A 22,705-nucleotide genomic window follows, 5' to 3' on the forward strand; every position below is an offset into this window, starting at 1 on the left:
TACACAATAGAAAGTAGCAGGATAGTTGTTTTTTTTCCATATTATACATTAACAGAAGAAGAAGACATAATTGGAGATTAAAAAAGAGGAGATTAGGACCAAGAATCCAGACAAGGTATTTACACTGAGAGGTTTTAATGTATAGAGTGGTCTTCTTCTCTGTATTACATCAGATTATACATTTTGTTCATGCTGTAAACGTATGCACACACTTACCTTTGTGACGTCTTCTGAAAAAGAACACAAAGATCACGATCAGTAATATTCCAAGAAGAGACAGAATCACAGCTGGGATGATGATCTTTTGTTGTTGTGTTCGGCCAGCCTCTCTCGACGTGGATGTTGTGAAGTTCTTTATAGTTGGAGTAACAGATGAGAATAAGTCTGCAGTCGAAAAAAAAATGATCAAAACTAGAAACCATACTTTGGTATTACCTGTATACAAAGGTGAATTTACAAGTGCTCCATGAATTTATCACAGTTTTTCAGAGCATTTGGGAGCTTTTATTTGTATCGATGAGGGAAAACTTTGGGCACAGGACACTGATGTGAGGCACTCCAGCCTCCACTGGGAGAGTACTTACAGTAGCATGGAGTGGAGTATGTGTATCGTAGAGTAGAGAGTTCCATTGATGGGAACACATTGACTACACTACTGGAGGGATTCAGAAATCCAGGTATGAGGGTCACCTTGTAGGCCACAGACTTGGCATGCAGAGAAAGATGAAACACTGTGTTGACTGCTCGAGACATACACCAACATGGTGGCAATGGTTGCCCTTCGGCTTCTTCTTCTTCTTCTTTCGTGTGCAGCACAGGACAGCAGGCAGCATCATTTGCTGAGGGCGTGGTTGTGCCGCTGATGCAGTGCCCCTATTACCAGTACACTGGTACTCATTTTCGCCGACCTCAAAGGATGACAGGCTGAGTCAACTCCACCTGGTGTTAATTTAACGGTTCGCCAGGATTCTAACTCAGGACACTAGGATCCCAAGCCAGCCACCCGAACCGTTAAAACAACACCAGGCTCTCCACACCAGATTATCTTCAGTGTTGAAATTATGAAATTATTCGGTGTTACAGTTATGTTATTTTACTTACGTATTTTTTATCTTACGTAGTTACATTTTTACTTACCAACCCCATATACCTTCTCAGACCCCGATTTTTGTAATTCCGTGAACAAACATTGGTACATCACGGATGATGAAGTTTGTGGTGAGGTTTCATCAAAATAGTGTGTGTAGTTTCTGAGAAGAAAGCAAATACCTATTTTGGGGGGCAACCCCCCGTAGACCCCAAAGGGGCAGATTTTTTTTAATGCCGTGAACAAACTTTGGTACCATCATGGGCGATGAAGGTTGTGGTCGTTTCATCGAAATTGTTTGTGTAGTTTCAGAGGAAAAAGCAAATTCCTATTGTGGGGGGTTAAACCTGGATCCACTTTGATCCCCGGTAAACCCCCTTAAGACCCCGATTTTTTAAAATGCCGTGATCAAACTTTAGTCACAACACAACAAATATCATTTGTGACAAATTTGGTCACAATTTGGTGAACTTCGTTCCAGGTGAGCTAAAAATTACATCATTACTTACGTAATTTATGAATGGCCCCAAATGGTAAACTGATCTGCAATATCACTATTACTAAGACATGTGGCAAAAGGCCCACTGGCCAATACAAGAAAAAAACACATATTTTCTAAAAAAAACAAAAAAACAAAAACAAAATCGTCTTTTTTAACAAATTATTTTTAGCATTTACCAAGTTTTTGTCGAACTTAACAGAATTTCTTAATAACAGAACTTAAACAGCTCCTCAATTTCTTAATAACCTAACAGAACTTACCAAACAGCTCGAATTTCTCTATTGCAGAGCCATAGGACACTAGAGTTTGCGAATTTAACAATAGGTGCCATGTTGTTACCCAACTGTTCACGTGCAATGTCGCGTGAATTACGTACTATTGGAACGTACCTTCGAGACCTTTTAATCACTTAGACCTTTTAGAACCATAAAAACCTTTGATTTAAGACCATTTAAACCCTCAGACGCCTTAGACCCCTTAGACCTTTACAAACCTTTGACTTTAGACCCTTCAGACATTCAGACCCTTGAAACTGTAGACCGCTTTGAGCTTTAACTTTAGACCATCAAGACTTTTTAGACACTTTAGACCTTTAACCCCTCAAGACCCTCAGCAAGTAAAAGTCATCTCATGTGAAAACTAAAAGTGAGAATAAGTTTATTTTGGCACTGAAAATATGATTTAAGACTGAATTATTGTGAATTACTGAGTAAAACACATGAGTTAAACATTTGCACCAAAGGAAACAAGCAAAACAGAAAATAAAAACACCAACATTACCAAAAATAGGACCGTGGGTCCTGAAGGTCACATAGATCAGGGGCAACAGTCACTCAAACCTCCCACAGATCCCCTCAGACCCCGATATTCTTAATTTCAGAAAAGAGAGCAAATACCTATTTTGGATGGGGTCAACCCCCCCCCCCCACCCCCCACTCCATACAGACCACCTTAGACCTTGATTGTTTTATGCCATGAACAAACATTGGTATATCATGGGTGATGAAGGTTGTGGGCACGTTTCATGTGTAGTTTGTGTAGTTTCAAAGAAGAGAGCAAATGCGCATTTTATCAACCGTGAATACGTGGAACCCGCGAATAGCGGAACCCGCGAACAGTGGAACTGCGAATAGTGGAACCGTGAATAGCGGAACCGCGAATAGCGGAACCGCGAATAACGAATACGTGGAATCCGCGAATAGCGGAACCAGGAATATGTGGAACCCACAAATAGCGGCACCCCACAAATAGCGGAACCCGCGAATAGCGGAACCCGCAAACAGCAGAACCCGCGAATAGCAGAACCCTCGATAGCAGAACCCATGAACAGCGGAACCGTGAATAGTGAATACGTGGAACCCGCGACAGCGGAACCGGGAATACATGGAACCAGTGAATAGCGGAACCGTGAATAGCGAATACATGGAACCCGCGAATAGCTGAACCGCGAATATGTGGAAACCGCGAAATGCAGAACCGCAAATAACGAATATGTGGAACCCACGAATAGCGGAACCGCGAATAGTGGGGTCCGACCCTGTGCTGTACTTTAAATGGTATTTGATCTTCCATGAGAGAAAAGGAATCTGTTATACATCCCTTTCTCTCACACTGGGCAGAATTTACCATATAGGTCATTTACTTCTTATTTGTTCTGATTATACTTGCATAACTATGGTACAATGATTATAATGATGTGAGGAAATGTAAGTATGACTTAGCAATCACACAGATGCACACAATTTAGTGTTTCACTTGGCGAAATGGGTAACAAGATGGTACCTTGCGGTCGTATGATCACGTATCCTCCAATCACTATCGTTTTTGCTGAAACCAAGTTTAACAAACTCTAGTGTTCTATATGTCTCTGTAGGGTCCTGTGGACCACTCTCCCGCCCCTCCCGCCCCAACCCCCCTCCCCAGGTAAAAAAGTGGAAAGGTGGGAGGGGGTGGTGATATATCCCCCCCCCCCATCCCTTTAGAGATTTATGCCTGCGTTTTTGTCTAGCAGTTATGTTGTGTATGTGTGCGTGTATGTCAGCTCCACAACGAGCCTTAGATCCTGTAAAAAATGATAGATAGACACCCAATAGGTGTGAAAGAGTATGGACAGCACCTGCTTTCTACACGTACCATCCTCTCCGGGACCAACCAGGCACCAGTATCTCTCCAGTTCGTCTCTCGTTACATTAAAGAGAGGCAGCAAGCAGTGGGAGCTTTCAGGACAAGAATCCTGTCCAGGTTCCAGCACTGTATGGTTTTTCTGTTCACTCTTCCCCAGACAGGAGGTAAGGATGTCTGCCTGTGTTCCGGCCACTGCGATCACCTGGTCGTGGCCTTCAGTACTTCCAAACATCCACAGCAGTGAGAACTTGTTACTGGAGAGCTTTTGAATCTCACATGAGAGGAGAGGAGTTCCCCTGAGAGTGTTCGGAACTACAATGGGAAACAAGGAAATTACAATCGTTATTTCCACCAATAACATCTCTCCACATATCCTCGAGTTTATTCCATGTTTTTCTTCCCAAAATGCTTTGATAAACGGCATCAAATCCCAGAATGAGAATGTACAAAACTCACCGTGTGGTTTATTCGGTTCTCTCTCATCCAAAGGGTCACATGACCCGGGAATCTGAAATTAAATAATAGAGAGGGAGCAACAATAGCCAGGTGTGGTAAAATGATGGGAGATTTCCATGTGATCTTGTGCTCGTCAATATTGATATAATCACTGTGATGACTTCTCTTACACAACAATGGAAGCAATTCACACGAAATATGTTCAAGGATCCTTAAGGGCAGGGAATGATTTATAACGTACAACATCACATATTATATTCATTCATCACACAGAACAGCTCCCTGCTGGTTACATCATTTTTAAGTGTATCTGACCCCTCATTCCCACGTAACCTGATACTTCCATCAGTCTCCACTAGGGTGCATCAAACGGCCCATTTTTGAAAAATATTCTCATATTGATCTAGTCATACCTTTTGTTTTGTTAGACTAGTCCCGCCATAGAGAGTGGTCCACAGGACCCTACAGAGCCATATAGAACACTAGAGTTTGTTAAACTTGGTTTCAGCAAAAACGATCGTGATTGGAGGATACATGATCATATGACCGCAAGGTACCATCTTGTTACCCATTTCGCCATAAGTGTGGGCCGATCTTGCCTTACGCATGCGCAAATTCAGGATCCTCAAGAGCGGTTTGGCAAGCCAAAGTTCCGAGTGGTTAGGGTTAGAGAGAATAATAAAACATTTGAAAAAAGCTTCTTTTTTTTGCTTCGTTGGTTGAAGTTGAAGTCAAATTGAATTGAACTAAATATTTTCCAATTTTGATCCCACAACTTTTTAGAGGCCATTTTTGGATTCAGTGACCCTGAATTACTATGAAATGTTCTTACTTTAGTAAGAACATACTTTTATAAAATTTAAAAAAAAATCACATTTGGCCAAAGCAACCCTTTAGCGAGGGTACCCGATTTTTATCAGATCCTGGTGGGGGGGTGGGGGGGGGGGGATCTCAAAAAAATCCAAAATCCGAAATATTTTACAGAAATGCTATATAGGACTAGTGTAACAAAAACAAACGAGAAAGCATCTGAAAATGCAAAGCCCATCCACGTTCGTTTGTATTCAGACATCTTCTGTATGCTCAAAATAATGAAAACTGTTCAAAAAATTCAAAATGAAAATTGATGATTTTATGTAGCCTTGACCTTTGAGCTTTAGATTTTAAAAAATAATCAGCTTCTACCTTTTGATTAGTGAACCAATTCAGTGACCCAATATGCAAATTCTTTAAAATTCAGGTCAATCGGGTGAAAGTTCGCGATTTTACGCAACCTTGACCTTTGACCTTTTGATCTAAAAAAACAAAACAATTAGCTTCTAGCTTTTGAATGGTGAGCCAATTATGTGACCCAATACGCAAATTCTTAAAATTTCAGGTCAATCAGATGAAAATTGATGATTTTATGTGACAATGACCTTTGACCTTTTCACAAAATTGTGAATTTGCACTAAAAATTCAATTTATGATATTTAGCCTTTTCATTTGGGCCTCCCTTAGGGCAGGTACCAACAACAACAACAACAACAACAACAACAACAGGCATTTTAAGGCCATATTCCCTGCTAGAGCGGGGGTTAGCCTTGCGGTCCCCATGACGATCTCCATTTTGCCCTATTTTCTGCATCTCCCCTTGTTTTGTTTTTTTTGTTTTTTTTGATTTTTTTGTGTACTGAATCGAGGCTCATGAAAGAGCTAACATTTACTTCACAAACAAATCAACCAGACAAACAAAATATATAAAAAGAGGGAGCGGAAGACAAGATGGGGAGAGAAGGGGAAGCACACAAACATAACATTTGAGAGCAGGGAGATGTGTGGGAGGGAGGGGGCTTGGGGGGAGGAGGCGTGGGAAGGGGTGGGGGGGGGGGGAGAAGTATAAAACACAAGGACACCAAGGACTTCCAGGACAGAAGTTGGTATTTCAAAAAAGTGGAATTGGGTTGAAATTAGCGGGGGTTGAAAAGATCAAGGTTTTGGATGGGGGAAGATAAGAGATGGTGGTGAACAGCTGTTTTAAAGACCTGGAGGGTGGAGTGGGATTGAAGAGAGTGAGGGAGTTTGTTCCAGAGGCGGGAGAAAAGAGGAATGAAGGAGTGAAGGTGAGCAGAGTCTTGATTTTGGGAGTTTAACCATAAGAGGGTTGCAGGCAGATCTTGTGCGACCTGTAGGAATATTTGCGGGACAGAGCCCAGAGAGAGCTGGGGGGGGGCAAGGCCAGAGAGGAGTCGGTAGAAGACGGAAAGACCACCAACCTGTCTGCGGTGAGTGAGTGAGAGGCCCTTGGAGTTAGCTTCATCGCGGGAGATTCCAATGATTATGAATGCTTTGGTTTCAACAGCGTGAAGATGAGCTAGGTGTGAGGCAGGAGCACCAGCCCAGAGGAGAGAGAGCAGTATTCCATTGAGCTGCGGATGAAAGCCTTGTATGTGGTGAGGAGCTCAGGTGTGCCAAGGAAGGAGTTCGCACGACGGAGGATGCCCAGTCGGCGACTGGCTTTGGAGGCCAGATTTGAAATGTGGTTTTCCCAGGAAAGATCATGGCAGATAGTGAGACCCAAAAGCTTGAGTGACAGAACTTCTTGGAGAGGATTATTCAGAAAGTGGATGGGAGGGTTGTCCAGTCGGTCTTTTCGGAGAGACATCGTAAGAGTGTGAGATTTGTCAGGATTGAAAGACATGTTCCACTTGTTTGCCCAGTCTGTGATTTTGTCTAGGTCTGCAGAGAGTGAGGAGGCTGCAGACTGCCGATCTGAGGGATGAAGAATGGAGCGACAGAGAGTAGAGTCATCAGCAAAGAGATAGAGAGGATTTTCAAGAGAGTCAGAGAGATCATTGATGAAGACCAGAAAAAGCACAGGGCCCAGAACACTGCCTTGGGGAACTCCAGCCTGAACAGGAAGAGGAGATGAGAGAAACCCATTCAGGGCCACACGTTGACTACGACTAGAGAGGAAGTCCGCTAGCCATGCGTGGAGATTTCCATGGATACCAAAAGAGGAGAGTTTGGTGAGCAGAGCGGGGTGCCAGACCGTATCGAAGGCACGTGATATGTCAAGGGAGACTGCTCTAATTTCCTGTTTGGCATTGAGGACCTCCATCCATTGTTGTGAAAGCAGAAGCAGCATGTCCAGAGGGGAGTGTCCAGGTCTGAAACCAAATTGATGATCAGAGATCAAGCCATTAGAGAAGAGGAAAGATTTCATATCTGAAGCAATGATGGATTCCATGACTTTGCTGATAATTGGGAGAAGGCTGATTGGTCTGTAGTTGCTGGGATCTGTTTTTGCACCTTTTTTGTGCAAAGCGGTGATGTTGGCAGATTTCCAAGCAGATGGAAGATGACCTTGAGCAAAAGAGAGGGTGAAGAGAACAGAGAGAGGGAGTGAAAGAGCGGAAGAACAGGATTTTAGGACCCGTGGGCTGATGCCGTCAGGTCCAGTTGCAGAATCCGAGTCGAGGGTTGACAGAAACTTTTCCACCTTGTCAGGAGGAAAGGACACAGAGTCCAGGAGCAGCTGGGTACGACTGGGTACGACTGGGTACGGTGGGTACAGAGAGGGATGGGTTTGGGACACAAGATTTAGAGGCAAACACAGAGTTGAGGCATTCAGCTTTTTCACGTGCGGTGTCAGCCGTGTGGCCATTTGAGGTGAGGGAGGGGATGGAGGGGGAACAAACACCAGAAACAGATTTGACCAGACGCCACCAGGATTTGGAAGAGGGAGACAGATAAGAGAGTTTGGTCCTGAGAACGGAGAGATATTGTTTCTTGGCTCTCCTGAGGGTGGACACACACTTGTTTCGGGCTTTGTGAAAGGAAATGAGATTTCCTTCCGTTGGATTTGCTTTCCAGGAGACGAAAGCAAGTTGTTTCTGGGCAATAGCCTCACCACAAGATTCCGTGTACCATGGACGGGAGGAAGGGTATGACAACTGAAGACGAGATGGGATAAATCTGTGCATGAGAGAGAGCAATTTACTTTGGAAGAATTCCCAGGATGAGTTGATGTCAGAGGCGGTAGAGATGGGAGACCAGTCCAGATGATTGATGGCTGCTTGAAGACCGTGCCAGTTGGCCTGAGTGAAATGCCAGACTCGTCGATGCTGAGGAGGCTCTCTGAGAATGGTCAGAGAGATGTCCACTTTAACAAGCACATGATCAGAAGAGCCGATTGGAGCAGAAGAAGAGCAGCAGACATTTTCAGGGAAGTTAGTCATAACCAAGTCCAGAAGAGAAGATGCTCCGTTGACTGAAAGCCGGGTCGGGAAATTGACAGATTGTGTCAGTCCCAGTGAGTCACAGAAGTCCTTTGCTGAAGAGCCATGGCTGGTGAGAGAGGTACCCACACCCAGCCAACTGGCATGGTGACAGTTGAAATCACCACATATGAGGAAGAGAGAGTTGGGATGGGTAGATAGAAGTTGGTCCATATTCTCAGACAGCGAGATGTAGATGGAGTCATCACTGTTTGGTGGATGGTACAACACACGTATGAACAAAAGGTGGGAGCGAAGGGGAAGCCGTAGCCAAAGGTATTCCTGGGGGTGAGGTGGAGAGAGGGCAGTGCAGGGCGAGTGAGGAAGAGAGTTTTTTTTTATAAAGATAGCAACCCCACCTCCAGGACAAGGCTCAGGTCTATCATACCGGAGGAGGGAGTAACCTGGGAGAGATACCAAGGAATCAGAGACATCATGAAGGAGGAAAGTTTCTGTTAAGCAGATCACGTCTGGCTTGTCAGAAGCAACCTGTATGGAGAGATCAGACAAGTTTGAGCGAAGGCCCCGTATGTTTGAGGTCCATACTGTTAAGGAAGAGGAAGGGGGAGCATCGGATACAGAACAGGGTGGGGGGGGGGGGGGGGGGGGAGCGGTAGGGTAAAATGTGGAAGAGGAGGAAGAGGTAGGGAGAGCTGTTGAAGGTGTGTCAGAGATTACAGAATAGCTTGGAGAAAGGGAAGAATGGGGCGAACAAAAGGTTTGATGGTGATTGGGTGAGGTGCAGTGAGGTGTTATTTGATGAGGGGGAAGAGTGAGGCAGAAGGTTGAGGGAGATGAAGGTGAAAGTTGGAAGGGGGAAGAAGCGGGGAGGACGCTTTGAGGAGGAGGGGTGAGAGGGGAGTCTCGGAGGGGAGGAGCGAGGGAGAGTTTCGGAGGGTGGAGGGGAGGGGTGTGGGGGGAGATTTGAAAGGAATGAGTGATTGGGAAGATTTGGAGGGGAGGGGCAAGGGGGAAGATTTGAAAGAGATGGGTGATGGGGATGATTTGGAGGGGAGGGGCAAGGGGGTAGATTTAGAGGGGAGGGGTGATGGGGAAGTTTTGGAGGGGAGGGGTGATGGGGAAGTTTTGGAGGGAAGGGGTGATGGGGAAGATTTGGAGGGGAGGGGCAAGGGGGAAGATTTCAAAGAGATGGGTGATGGGGAAGATTTGGAGGGGAGGGGCAAAGGGGTAGATTTGGAGGGGAGGGGTGATTGGGAAGTTTTGAAGGGGAGGGGTGTTAACCCCCTTGCCCGCATTTCTTCTTCCACCACCTTTACCCAAGTCTTTCTCGGTCTTCCCCGTCGTCTACTAAATTCTACATTCATTTCCATCACTCTTCTCAACCAGTCACTTTCATCCTTCCTCAACACATGACCAAACCATCTCAACCTGTTTCTCTTCACAGCATCCATCACAGGCTCTATTTCCATCATCTTTTGCAATTGATCATTTGTTTTCCTCTCTCTCAACGATACTCCACACATCCACCGAACCATTCGCATTTCCACCCTTTCCAGCCTTTGTTCATAGGGCTGGTACCGTTGCTCGTTATCATAATAAAGCTTTGGTGCAAATTTGATGACAAAACTCAAATGGTAAAAAAGTTATGCCTGGACAGACACACACACACAAAGACACAGACACACACAGACAAAGACACACACATAGACACACAGACAGACAGACACAAACACAGAGACACAGAGACACAGAGACACAGACACACACAAACACAAACACAGAGACACACTCACAGAGACAGACACAGAGACACAAACATAGACACACACAGAGACACAGACACAGACACAGACACAGACACACACAGAGACACAGACAGACACAGACACACAGAGACACAGACACAGACACATACAGACACAAAGACAGAGACACAGACACACAGAGACACAGACACAGACACATACAGACACAAACACAGAGACACAGCCGCACACAGAAGTGATTACAGTAACCTGTCTCTTGCTGCGCATGGAACGGGCTAATTGTGACTCGATCAAAAGGACAATATATTGTTGTGGTTTTGGAATAAAGGATAATCCCCCTCGTCGGTAGATGCACCACAACATGAAGCCTCGCGATAGTTCAGTTATTTCTTAGTGAATGTAAGCGTAGTCCTTTCCTGTGTTAGTTTTGCGTTGAGCAGGCCCGTGAGTAGGGCGGTCTTTTGGTGCTAGCATGCCACGTGGCAGGCCAGAACAAGTCTAGCGAGGCTGAAGGGAGGAGCTGCAGGAGGAGTGGCCGGTAAGCAACGAGCCACCAATCAGGGCTCGAGGGGATTGGCTAACCACGGCGATGAGAGGCGGAGCCTGGAACATTCGGGTAGGGCCGGGGCGGAGCCATAACACCCCGCTCCGAGCCCCCCCCCCCCCACCTCAGTGGAGTTCTCAGTCGGAGTCGTGCAGTCCATGAGTTGGAGTTCCGTTCAGAATCAGAGTGTTGGACTTGATCACTGAAATAGCCGAGTTTGTACACGAACTTGCCCCGAGCCCCGTGCCCTGCGCTCTGCGCTGTATTAATCGCGCTCGAGAAGATGACCCATGCCGGGCCACAGACGCGCAATCTCCTTCTGCCTGCCTTCTCCTGCATACGTGCCATGACTGCCAGAGAGCCACGCCGGGCGAGCTGCCCCGGAGCGACCGACGGCAAAGCGCGTTTGGCGCACGGAATTCTTCTCTTCTTCTCCCCGTGTGCGTGAGTGGGCCCTGTGCCTGGGAATTAGTTAAAATCGATTAAACTTCTGCTCTGTGTCCCCTTTCCTTCATCCTGATCATTGTAAATAATAATAAATGGTGTTATTCCTCTTATTTGACCGTTCCCGTCCCTTCCATTGATTGGCCTCGCATGGTACGACTAGAACCGCTCGAATCGGGTTCCATAAAAGTAACGGCACGAGTCACGTGATACGCATACCGCTCGGGCGTACTCGATTAAGCGTGGCTTGTGCAAGGTTCGGTCCCTGCTTTCGTGGCAGCGTGGGTTAAAGGTACGTGCGACGTTGACCCGATACCCTTTTTCACGCTTGCTTAGGAAGTGGCGATTCGGCCTCGTGGACACGAAGACCCAGGGGGAAAGAAAGGGGTTTAATCCTCCCCTTATAACGGGAACGGGCTTCGGGAGATCCGCAACAATATTTTAAAAAACAGGGCGTTTGATGCACACTCCTCTCCACTGATATTTGTATGAAATATACAGAAACCTGATGATAAGAGTCACTATTAGACTCGAAGTTACTGTTTAGATGTTCTGAACTTTCAATCAGGTGACACGGTGTACTGCATTGTGGAGCACGTGTTCCTCAAATTCCCCGGCATGTTAAATTGACAATATTGTGTGAAATTACTTGGAGGTGAAAGATTTCATTTTATGGATCTGTGTAAAGATCACCCACATTAGTGGGGCAACTTAGCATAACAATTGTGCATTTTGTGACGAAAGCACCAAATTTGGTGCACACTAGTAGACTATCATATTATGAAAAGATCTGGATATTGGGCCATCTCAGATTCAGAGATTTGATTTTTGCAAGATTTCGATTCGATTGGGATCGAAGAAAGCACCTTCTTCGTCTTCTGTACAGTGAAGTTGCCAGCCCTGAATTCTCTGGCTACATCTGGGTGCTTCATTGGGAGTGCAACCGTGTCCCTCAGGTGAACAGGGACCCACCTGGCATAGTGTGTGTGGTCTAAGGCATGGAACCATGGGACCAGTTCCGTCAGGGCATCAAGGTACATCGTGAATGAAGCCTGCCGCAGAGAACGCACGTAGACCAGTACCAACATCTCTAGTTCCAGCACAGTTGCCCAGTACTGAAAGTTGGGAATGTCTTCTCCTCTCTGGTGACACCAGTCTTCGAACTCAGGCAGGTCTTCTGCATCATCAGCATATGTCATACAGTGGCGTTCATACGCACGGTGTTGCAGGATGTGCAGTGCCGCTGCAGTGATTTGATGAGCTCTTCTTGTGCGGGTGACGTGGGCAGCTCGCAGGAAGGAGTCAGCAGTCCCTGGCGTTGCAATCTCAGCTTGCAAATCTGCAAATCTTGCAAAAATCAAATCTCTGAATCTGAGATGGCCCAATATCCAGATCTTTTCATAATATGATAGTCTACTCGTGTGCCAAATTTGGTGCTTTCCTCACAAAATGCACAATTGTTATGCTATATTTAGCTTAGCTGCCGGACTACATCCTGATAATGAATATAATGAACCATGAATGTGATAATCCGGTTAATTTGATTCTTTTGATCCACAAACCCAGCACAGAGCTCCTGATGATGGGATCCCGGATTGAAATCCCATTTGTACCTTTTTAATTTCCCTCCTCGTTCCTGATGTCCTTGTACATCTATGGTATTGTACATTGCCGTATATTACAGTCCTTGTCCTGCACTGAATAGACAAAGGTGAAGTTTATTTAATATTTCTCATTTATAAGTTTGAACAATCCAATGTTTAATGATTCCATTGTTATCGTAACTTGACCGGAATTATAAGGAAGTTGTTTGGATGTTAACATGACGTGGATATCAATAACAGGATCATCCATTAATTATCCATCAATTAATAATTAATCCGTGTATAAAATATAAATTATTATTGCAAAAGGCAAATAAGAATTAGTAAATGGTAAATATTTACTCTCATTAATATCTTTACACAGTTCTTCATTCATTTTCTAGATTCACTTCATTCATGAAGGTAGAAAGGATTGGGAAACACGTGATCTTGGGAGAGGAAGTTAAAAGACAGAGATTACATTGCGTATACATGGAACAAGGTAAGATTACCTGGGGATGCAGGGTTTTAGGAGAGTTTGCATCAACCTGACATGAACAGGGAAATATTTGTTCCATGCCGGAGAATGTTTCGGCGATTCTGATGTTCTTGAGTAACCAGCTGGAATGACTTCCACTCCCATCGTGCCAGAATGTTACATTTTCCAGGTTCCCCAGGTAAAGGGAGCGCACAGTAAAAACATCTACCTGCAGAAACACGTGCACGTAAACATCTCACCTGGTCAGACAATATCATGTTTATTAATATTTTATCTACATTGTCAAAGTGTGTGTGAATAATTACCTGATTTCGTTCAAAAGGATTGTCATATGTTGTTGAATGTTTAAGATGATGAGATCTCAAACACGTCAATCCTCCACAGATCGTGATATACACGTTGGAATCTGTGCCAGCCCAATGATCATTTCTGGTTTTGATGTAAATCTTGTAATCCTTCGCTTCCTGAGGGGAATCTGATGGAAATCGCACATCGTTAATATCCCGGATGTTAAACATGACGTACAATGTTATTTTTACTTTAATAAACCATCAGGACGAGCTTACGATGTATAACGAGCTTACTATGTATAACGAGCTTACTATGTATAACGAGCTTACTATGTATAACGAGCTTACTGTTTATAACGAGCTTACTATGTATAACCAGCTTACTATGTATAACGAGCTTACTATGTAGAACGAGCTTACTATGTATAACGAGTGTTACATATTTATGTGAATGTATGTGGATTACCATTCAGGTCTTTGCTTATCCGTGTGTAGTATATTAAGGGTTGTTGTGATTGGAGGGTCAGGAGCCCTTCTGAACAAGTGGCCGGAAACGGAAGTGACCGGAAACGGAAGAAAAAAAAGACACGAGGAAGAAAAGGGACGAGTGGTATTCTTCCTCGCCCCGCTCCGACAAAAGGTGGGATCGACCTTGCGCTGCGTGGAAAAGCGGCGTTCCGAAGCCTGTCTGGCGAGAGGAATTACCGGGACGTGTACCTGCCCGGTGGAGACGTCAAGTTGACGTGGGGCCGTGCATCGACCCCGCTTCTGGCATCGTTCGCGGCACCGTCCAAACAGACGCGTGCGGGTCGCACGTTGGGGCCTAACGCGCCTTGCGAGCGGCGTGGGGTTTGGCTTGCTCTACCGTACCCGCTTTGCGTGGCCACGAGGGGCTGCAGCCACGGTGCCTGGTACGATACCTGCCCGGTGGAAACACGTCCACCCGGGGTTCGTTCAACCGCCCGAGTGCGGCGACGGCGACCATCATCTTGGTCAGGAGGGGCCCAGAGACATTGTGCGGGACCGAGACCAAAAGGGTGTCGTGAGTACTCACCGGGACACACATGTATAAGATGGCCATCTTAATCATAGGGAATTGATTGTGAATTGGGAATTGGTGATGGTTGTGTATTGTTGATCGCTCGGGGAAAATCTCCGGGGTTGTGTCATTGAAATTGTATGGTATCATTACCATTGGAAATATATCCTTGAACATCAGTTGTCTCCTGGGTGAAATTCATATGGATTGCGTGGCGAAAGCGCATATATAATACAGCTTGCTGGCGGAGTTCCTCTCACGGTCCGGGGGTCACCGAGACCAGGTATTCACCGAGGGGACCACGTAACACGAGCTTACTATGTATAACGAGCTTACTGTTTATAACGAGCTTACTATGTATAACGAGCTTACTATGTATAACGAGCTTACTATGTATAACGAGCTTACTATGTATAACGAGCTTACTATGTATAACGAGCTTACTATGTATAACGAGCTTACTATGTATAACGAGCTTACTGTTTATAACGAGCTTACTATGTATAACCAGCTTACTATGTATAACGAGCTTACTATGTATAACGAGCTTACTATGTATAACGAGCTTACTATGTATAACGAGCTTACTATGGATACCGAGCTTACAACCTCACTACGGAAACGACATGGTGTAAGGTACAAACTGTGGATAAAACATGCAAACAACGTCCCATTACCAATACACCACCTCCTGAATCCACACGCAAAGCCTGTTTGGAAGTTGGAACATCGTAAGTTCTATCACGTGAACCGGGTATTTATACCCAAAGTAAATGCACATGTGATCGCCATATTGGTTTCCTTCACAAAGGGGGTGTTCCGAAATGCTGCACCACATGGTGCCCTTTATGAGGTACTTTAGTTATATTAAATAGGAATTCTGATCACGTTCGTCCTCTCCTCGCTCTCCCTCCCCCCTTCTCTTCCTACCCCTCCATCTCTCTTTCGCGCTCTCTCCACCCCCCGCCCTCTCTTCCCCCAGGCCCTCCCTCCTCTTTCTCTCTCTCTGTTTTCTTTCTCGCTCCCCAAGGAAGGGCAGTTTTCGAGAGTCATGGAGACATAGCTCTTTGTCGCCATCCCCTCATCTCCTGGCCTCCTCATCGCCATTGTTCCCCAACCAGCACTTTGCCCCATGCCATGCCAGCCTGCATTCATCATCCTGCAGTTAGAACCAGCTCGTGCCTGCCTCAAATCATCACCTGATATCCCCATTGTCTGTTGGAACCCGGTGGTGTATAGTTTTATTTATTTTGTACAATTAGTTTGCATCTTACCTTCCCCATTTGTCTATCTTCGTGTACCAGATCTGTCCGGATTTTGATGTCTTGTCCATCCCCATGTCGGTATCATCTCATTATAATAGAGCAAACGTATATGGTTATGTCGCTATGTTTATATTCGACGAAAACGTCTTCTTCTTCTTCAAATATAATTAACACCCTCTTGATTAACCCTCTTCATTCATTTCATTTTAATTAACCCTCTGAATTGCGTTAAGACTGCTGAGACCCCTCAGACCTTTGACGACCCTTTAAATCCCCCAAGACCCTTCAGACCACCAAGACCCCTGAAGACACCAAAATACCCTGAAGACCCCAAAGACCCAAAACACCACAAAGACCCAAAATACCCTTCAAGGCCCTGAGAATCAAAAAGACCCTGAATACCCGAAGACCCAAAACACCCCAAAGACCCAAAACACTCCGAAGACCCAAAACACCCAGACAACCCAAAACACCCCTGAAGACACAAAACACCCCGAAGACCCAAGACACCCCGAAGACCCAAAACACTCAGAAGACCCAAAACACCCCGAAGACCAAAAAGACCCGGTGGGCCTTCCACCGTTTGCCCTTCACGTGACTCGTGGTGGTCCCTCTCGGCTCTCCCCCCGTTGGTATTTTTGTGCACATAAGATTGTTCACGGTTCTGTTTAAATATTATTTAAATATGTATAACCTTTCCCCTTCAGTGTTTTACTCAGTGGTATTTTACAACACGCTGTTTTTCTTCCTATTTAAAAGGCTTTTCTCAATTTCCTCTCCAACTCATTCCACCTCAAAAAAAAGAAATTCAATATCTTATACGTCTCCCTCACTACATGGTCTAAATTCACATTCATTCCATCCCTCCTCCATCATTCTGAACCGGATTGCTAATTTGAAAATCACAACAAACCCAATTTGTTTTCAATGTTCGTCTTTCATTAATCATCCACTTTCTAAACTCCCCTCTTGCCCCTCCCATCCAAATCCCTCCCCTTGCACCTACACTCCTAAACTCCCCCCTTGCCCCGCCACTCTTAAACTCCCCCCTACCCCTCCACTCCTGAACTCCCCCCTTGCCCTTCCACTCCTGAACTCCCCCCTTGCCCTTCCCCTCCTAAACTCCCCCCTCACTCCTCCCCTTCAAAACTCCCCCCCAACCCCTCCCATTCAAATCTCCCCCCATACCATTCCTCTCCAATTCTCCCTCCTCCCCCCTCCTCCTCAAAGCTGCCTCCTCCCCACTTCGTCTCCCTTCTATCTCATACCTCCACCCCCCCCAACCTTCTTCTTTCCTCTGCCCCCCCTCAAACAACCCCTCTCTGTGCCTCATCCCTTCACCTTCAAACCTTTCATCCTCCTCTTCCTTCCCTTTCTTGGAACTCTTCTGCAATCGCTGACACACTAACAACTGCTCTCCCTACCTCCCCCTCTCATCCTTCATCTTACCCTACTCCTCCCCTCTCCTGTCCTGTACCCGATGCTCCCCCTCTCTCTTCATTAACGGTATGGACCTCAAACATCCGGGGCCTTCGCTCAAACCTGACTGATCTCTCCATACAGGTTGCTTCTGACAATCCAGACTTGATCTGCTTAACAGAGACTTTCCTCCTTCAAGATGTCTCTGATTCCTTAATATCTCTTCCTGGTTACTCCCTCCTCCGGTATGATAGACCTGAGCCTCGGCCTGGTGGTGGGGTGGCTATCTTTATCAAAAACTCTCTTCCTCACTCTCCTTGCACTGCCCTCTCTCCTCCTCACCCCCAGGAGTACCTCTGGCTACGGCTTCCTCTCCGCTCCCACCTTTTGTTCATATGTGTTCTGTACCGTCCCCCAAACAGTGATGACTCCATCTACATTTCACTGTCTGACAACATGGACCAACTTCTATCCACTCATCCCAACTCTCTCTTCCTCATATGTGGTGACTTCAATTGTCATCATGCCACCTGGTTGGGTGTGGGTTCCTCTCTCACCAGTCATGGCACCTCAGCAAAGGACTTCTGTGACTCACTGGGATTGACACAATCTGTCAATTTCCCGACCCGGATCTCAGCCAATGGAGTATCTTCTCTTCTAGACTTGGTTATGACTAACTTCCCTGCTAATGTCTGCTGCTCTTCTTCTGCTCCAATCGGTTCTTCTGATCATGTGCTTGTCAAAGTGGACATCTCTCTGGCCATTCTCAGAGAGCCTCCTCAGCGTCGACGAGTCTGGCATTTCACTCAGGCCGACTGGGACGGTCTTCAAGCAGCCATCAATCGTCTGGATTGGTCTCCCATCTCCACTGCCTCTGACATCAATTCTTCCTGGGAATTCTTCCAAAGCAAACTGATCTCTCTCATGCACAGATTTATCCCATCTCGCCTTCAGTTGTCTTACCCTTCCTCCCGTCCATGGTACACTGAATCTTGTGGTGAGGCAGTTGCCCTGAAACAACTTGCCTTTGCCTCTTGGAAGGCTAATCCAACTGAAGGAAATCTCAGTTCCTTCCACCAAGCTCGGAACAAGTGTGTGTCTACCCTCAGGAGTGCCAGGAAGCACTATCTCTCCTCACTCAAGAATGAACTCTCAAACCTGTCTCCTTCCTCCAAATCCTGGTGGCGTCTGGTCAAATCCGTTTCTGGTGTTTGTTCCCCCTCCATCCCCTCCCTTACCTCAAATGGCCACACAGTTGACATCGCACGTGACAAAGCCGAATGCCTCAACTCTGTGTTTGCCTCAAAATCCTTAGTCCCAAACCCAGCTCTCTCTGTTCCCACCTTTCCCAGTCGAACCAAACTGCTCCTGGACTCTGTGACCTTCTCTCCTGACAAGGTGGAGGAGTTTTTGTCAAACCTCGACTCTGATTCTGCAACTGGACCAGATGGCATCAGCCCACGGGTCCTAAAATCCTGCTCTGCCGCTCTATCTCACCCTCTCTCTGTTCTTTTCACCCTATCCTTTGCTCAAGGTCATCTGCCAGCATCCTGGAAATCAGCAAACATTACCGCTTTACACAAAAAAGGTGCAAAAACAGATCCTTGCAACTACAGACCAATCAGCCTGCTCCCAATTATCAGCAAAGTCATGGAATCCATCATTGCTTCGGATATGAAATCTTTCCTCTTCTCCAATGGCTTGATCTCTGATCATCAATTTGGTTTCAGACCAGGTCACTCTACTCTGGACATGCTGCTTCTGCTGTCTCAACAATGGATGGAGGTCCTCAATGCCAAACAGGAAATCAGAGCTGTCTCCCTTGACATATCACGTGCCTCCGATACGGTCTGGCACCCAGCTCTGCTCACCAAACTCTCCTCCTATGGTATCCATGGAAATCTCCATGCATGGCTTGCGGACTTCCTCTCTGGTCGTAGTCAACGTGTGGCCCTGAATGGATTTCTCTCATCTCCCCTTCCCGTTCAGGCTGGAGTTCCCCAAGGCAGTGTGCTGGGCCCTGTGCTTTTTCTGGTCTTTATCAATGATCTCTCCGACTCTCTGGAAAATCCTCTGTATCTCTTTGCTGATGACTCCACTCTCTGCCGCTCCATTCCTCTTCCCTCAGATCGGCAGTCTGCAGCCTCCTCACTCTCTGAAGACCTGGACAAAATCACAGACTGGTCAAACATGTGGAACATGTCTTTCAATCCTGACAAATCTCACACTCTTACTATGTCTCTCCGAAAAGATCGACTGGACAACCCTCCCATCTACTTTCTCAACAATCCTCTCCAAGAAGTTCTGTCGCTCAAGCTTTTGGGTCTCACCATCTGCCATGATCTTTCTTGGGAAAACCACATTTCCAAGCTGGCCTCCAAAGCCAGTCGCCGACTGGGCATCCTCCGTCGTGCGAAGTCCTTCCTAGGCACACCTGAGCTCCTCACCACATACAAGGCTTTCATCCGCAGCTCAATGGAATACTGTTCTCCCCTATGGGCTGGTGCTCCTGCCTCACACCTGGCTCGGCTTCACGCTGTTGAATCCAAAGCTTTCAGAATCATTGGAATCTCCTGCGATGAAGCTATCTCTGAGGGCCTTTCACTCACTCACCGCAGGCAGGTAGGTGGTCTTTCTGTCTTCTACCGACTCCTCTCCGGCCTTGCTCCCCCAGCTCTCTCTGTGCTCTGTCCCCCAAATATTCCTACAGGTCGCACAAGATCTGCCAGCCACCCTCTGATGGTTAAACTGCCGAAATCTCGGCTCTCTGCTCACCTTCACTCTTTCATTCCTCTTTTCTCCCGCCTCTGGAACAAACTCCCACACTCACTTCAATCACACTCCTCCCTCCAGGTCTTCAAAACAGCTGTTCACCACCATCTCTTATCTTCCCACATCCAAAACCTTGATCTTTTCTACCCCCACTAATTCACCCCAGATCCACCTTGTTTGAAATTCCAACTTCTTTCCTGGAAGTCTTGGCAGTGTCCATATGTTTTATACCTCTCCCACTCCCCCCCCCTTCCCATGCCTCCCCCCCAAAGCCCTCTCCCTCCCACAGTTCTCTCGATGTCTCCATGTCTCTCGGTCCCTGCTCTCAAATGTTGTGTTTGTGTCCTTCCCCCTCTCTCCCCATCTTGTCTACCGCTCCCGATGTTATTTGTTTTGTGTGTCTGTTTGTCTTTCTGTGTGATTAATGTTCGCTCTTTCACGAGCCTCGATCTTGTATACAAAAAAAAAAAAAAAAAAGAAAAAAAAAAAGACCCTGAAGACTCCGAAGACCAAAAATACCCTGAAGACGCAAAAGACCCCCAAGGACCCTTAAATACCAAGAAGAACTAAAAGACCCTTAAGACCCAAAAGCCCCTGAAGACCCCGAAGATCCAAAAGCCTCTGAAGACCCAAAAGACCCCAAAGACCCAAAACACCCCAAAGACCCAAAATACCCTTAAAGGCACAGAGGATCCAAAAGAGCCTGAAGACCCAAATGGCCCTGAAGACCCAAAACACCATGAAGACCCAAAAGACACCGAAATAGTCAAAGATGCCTACCCCTCTGAAACGATGTATGGTGAGGCGTACGGAGCATGCTGAGTCACACTTGTTTTCATAATGAACCATTATTTGTTAAGGAAAGTCTTCCTGCCTTTTGCCTTCCTGTGCACCAACAACCGCCAGTTTTGGTTTGTATTTGAGCGGTCATAGGGGAATTGTAGGTAATTAGGGAATTAAAATAACGCAGCAAATTCGGCAAACATAATTTCGGTCATTCGCGGTGGTCTTCGGATCTCTAGCTCGTGGCGCCTGCATTAGTTGCGCCTCTGACGCGACAATATGTTACTTATCATTACCCCATGTTAATGAGGAATGCAACGTTAAGCAATTGCTTTAGTCTGTCTCTGTCTACACATCTCAGTCTGTGATTTAAGTGGTTGTGGTTCGTATGCAACCTGTGGCTGCTTGGCTGCATCATTTTCCGGGGTGCGGGTGTGTCGCTGCTGCAATGCCCCCCTACCTCTCCAGTACCAAAAACACCTGGTGTTAAATCAACAGCATGACAAGGGCTCAAACTCAGGATCCTTACATCTCAAGCAATTAAGGCAACACCAGGCTTGATATAAAAAAAATATTTTGGAGGTATAAATGTCAAATATAAGTGAATTAGCATTCAAATAGTTTTTAACAATTATATTTTTAAATTTTTTTTATTATTGTTATTAAAATTTTTGCAGGTAACCCATGGCACAACTAACATCCGATTAGTGTATCTTCATTGTCGAGAAGAATAGAACCACCTTTAGAGGCAATTTTTCCCCGCAGAGCAGGGGTTGGCCTTTTTCGGGCACCGTGGTCCCCTTTTTGAAGCAATGTTTTACGGCCGGATGCCCTTCCTGCCGCCAACCCTGTTAGTCGCCTCTTGTGACACAGAGGGAATCCTACCAGTGAACTGGTACTCCATTTGCTCGACCTCGGAAGGAATAAATGGCTTGAGTCGCCCCCCTGGTGTTAATTCAGTGATCGACCGGGATTCGAACCGAGGATCCTCGGATCCCAAGCCGGCACCCTAACCGCTAAGCCAACACCAGGCTTATCTCGAGAAGAATGCAGAGCTGAAATCAATGATAGGAGTGCAGCGTGCGTTCAGAAGCCAAATTCCCGAGACGTGACGCACAAACCCCAAAGACCGTCGTATGGTTTCAAAGTGGAGGGGGACGGGCTCCGAGAAGATCAATAATGCAGGACACTTTGGGCATCCGAGGAATATTCAAACTCCAGAGACCATAACACATAATTAGCAAAATGATTGTGCGTGGCCCTAGATTCTAGAAGATCAACAACGTGCATGTCACCTGAAATTGGAGTGTCTCAAAGTAGTGCCATCATTGTATCAAAGTCTGATCTGAAAGCTTTCCCTTACAAAATTACATTTATGCATCAGCTAACTTTAGATTAAATTTGGAAGGAGGTTTGGGGGTGGAGAATGGGGTTTAGCAGGGGCAGAAAAGATCATGGATTTTGGGGACGATCTGAACAGGAAAATACAGGAATTAATGAATGGAAGTAAGCAGCGATCCTGGATTGAGATCGTTTCACCAGAAGAGGGTTGATGGTGGACAGTGTGTGCCCTGCAGGGTCCTGCAAGACAGAAATGAGGTGCTTGAAGACAGAAAGACCACCGACCTGTCGGTGATGGCGAAGAGATAGGCCCATAGACTCCGCTTCATCATGAGGGATACCCTAATTTCCTGGGCATCAAGCACAACAAAGCGTGTGAGGCAGGGGCACCAGCCAGAGGGGAGTGCAGTACTCCATGAAACTGCGGATGAAGGCCTTGTGGGTGGACAGGAGTTCAGGTGTGCCAAGGAAGGACCTTGTACGGCGGAGGAGGCCCACTCAGGTGGCTGGCTTTGGAGGCCAAATTTGAAATGTGGTTTTTTCTCATATGAAGAGCGTTGATGTTTTGGAT

At 46.3% G+C, this 22,705-nt stretch overlaps 1 protein-coding gene across 1 annotated transcript in view; it reads right to left on the reverse strand.

The window, feature by feature from the left end:
* LOC137431025 (uncharacterized) overlaps window positions 1-22,705 on the reverse strand; it is a 36,031-nt gene that overhangs the window by 11,832 nt on the left and 1,494 nt on the right. The window contains exons 2-6 of the mRNA XM_078781330.1: window positions 13,531-13,700; window positions 13,239-13,433; window positions 4,170-4,221; window positions 3,723-4,025; window positions 217-384 (exon numbers count right to left, since the gene is read on the reverse strand). Of these exons, the coding sequence (XP_078637456.1) occupies window positions 217-384; window positions 3,723-4,025; window positions 4,170-4,221; window positions 13,239-13,433; window positions 13,531-13,700 (888 nt within the window). The remainder of the gene's footprint in view (window positions 1-216; window positions 385-3,722; window positions 4,026-4,169; window positions 4,222-13,238; window positions 13,434-13,530; window positions 13,701-22,705) is intronic.

Source organism: Myxine glutinosa, chromosome 7, assembly GCF_964187855.1.
Source record: "Myxine glutinosa chromosome 7, kmMyxGlut1.1, whole genome shotgun sequence".
Classification (NCBI taxonomy): domain Eukaryota; kingdom Metazoa; phylum Chordata; class Myxini; order Myxiniformes; family Myxinidae; genus Myxine; species Myxine glutinosa.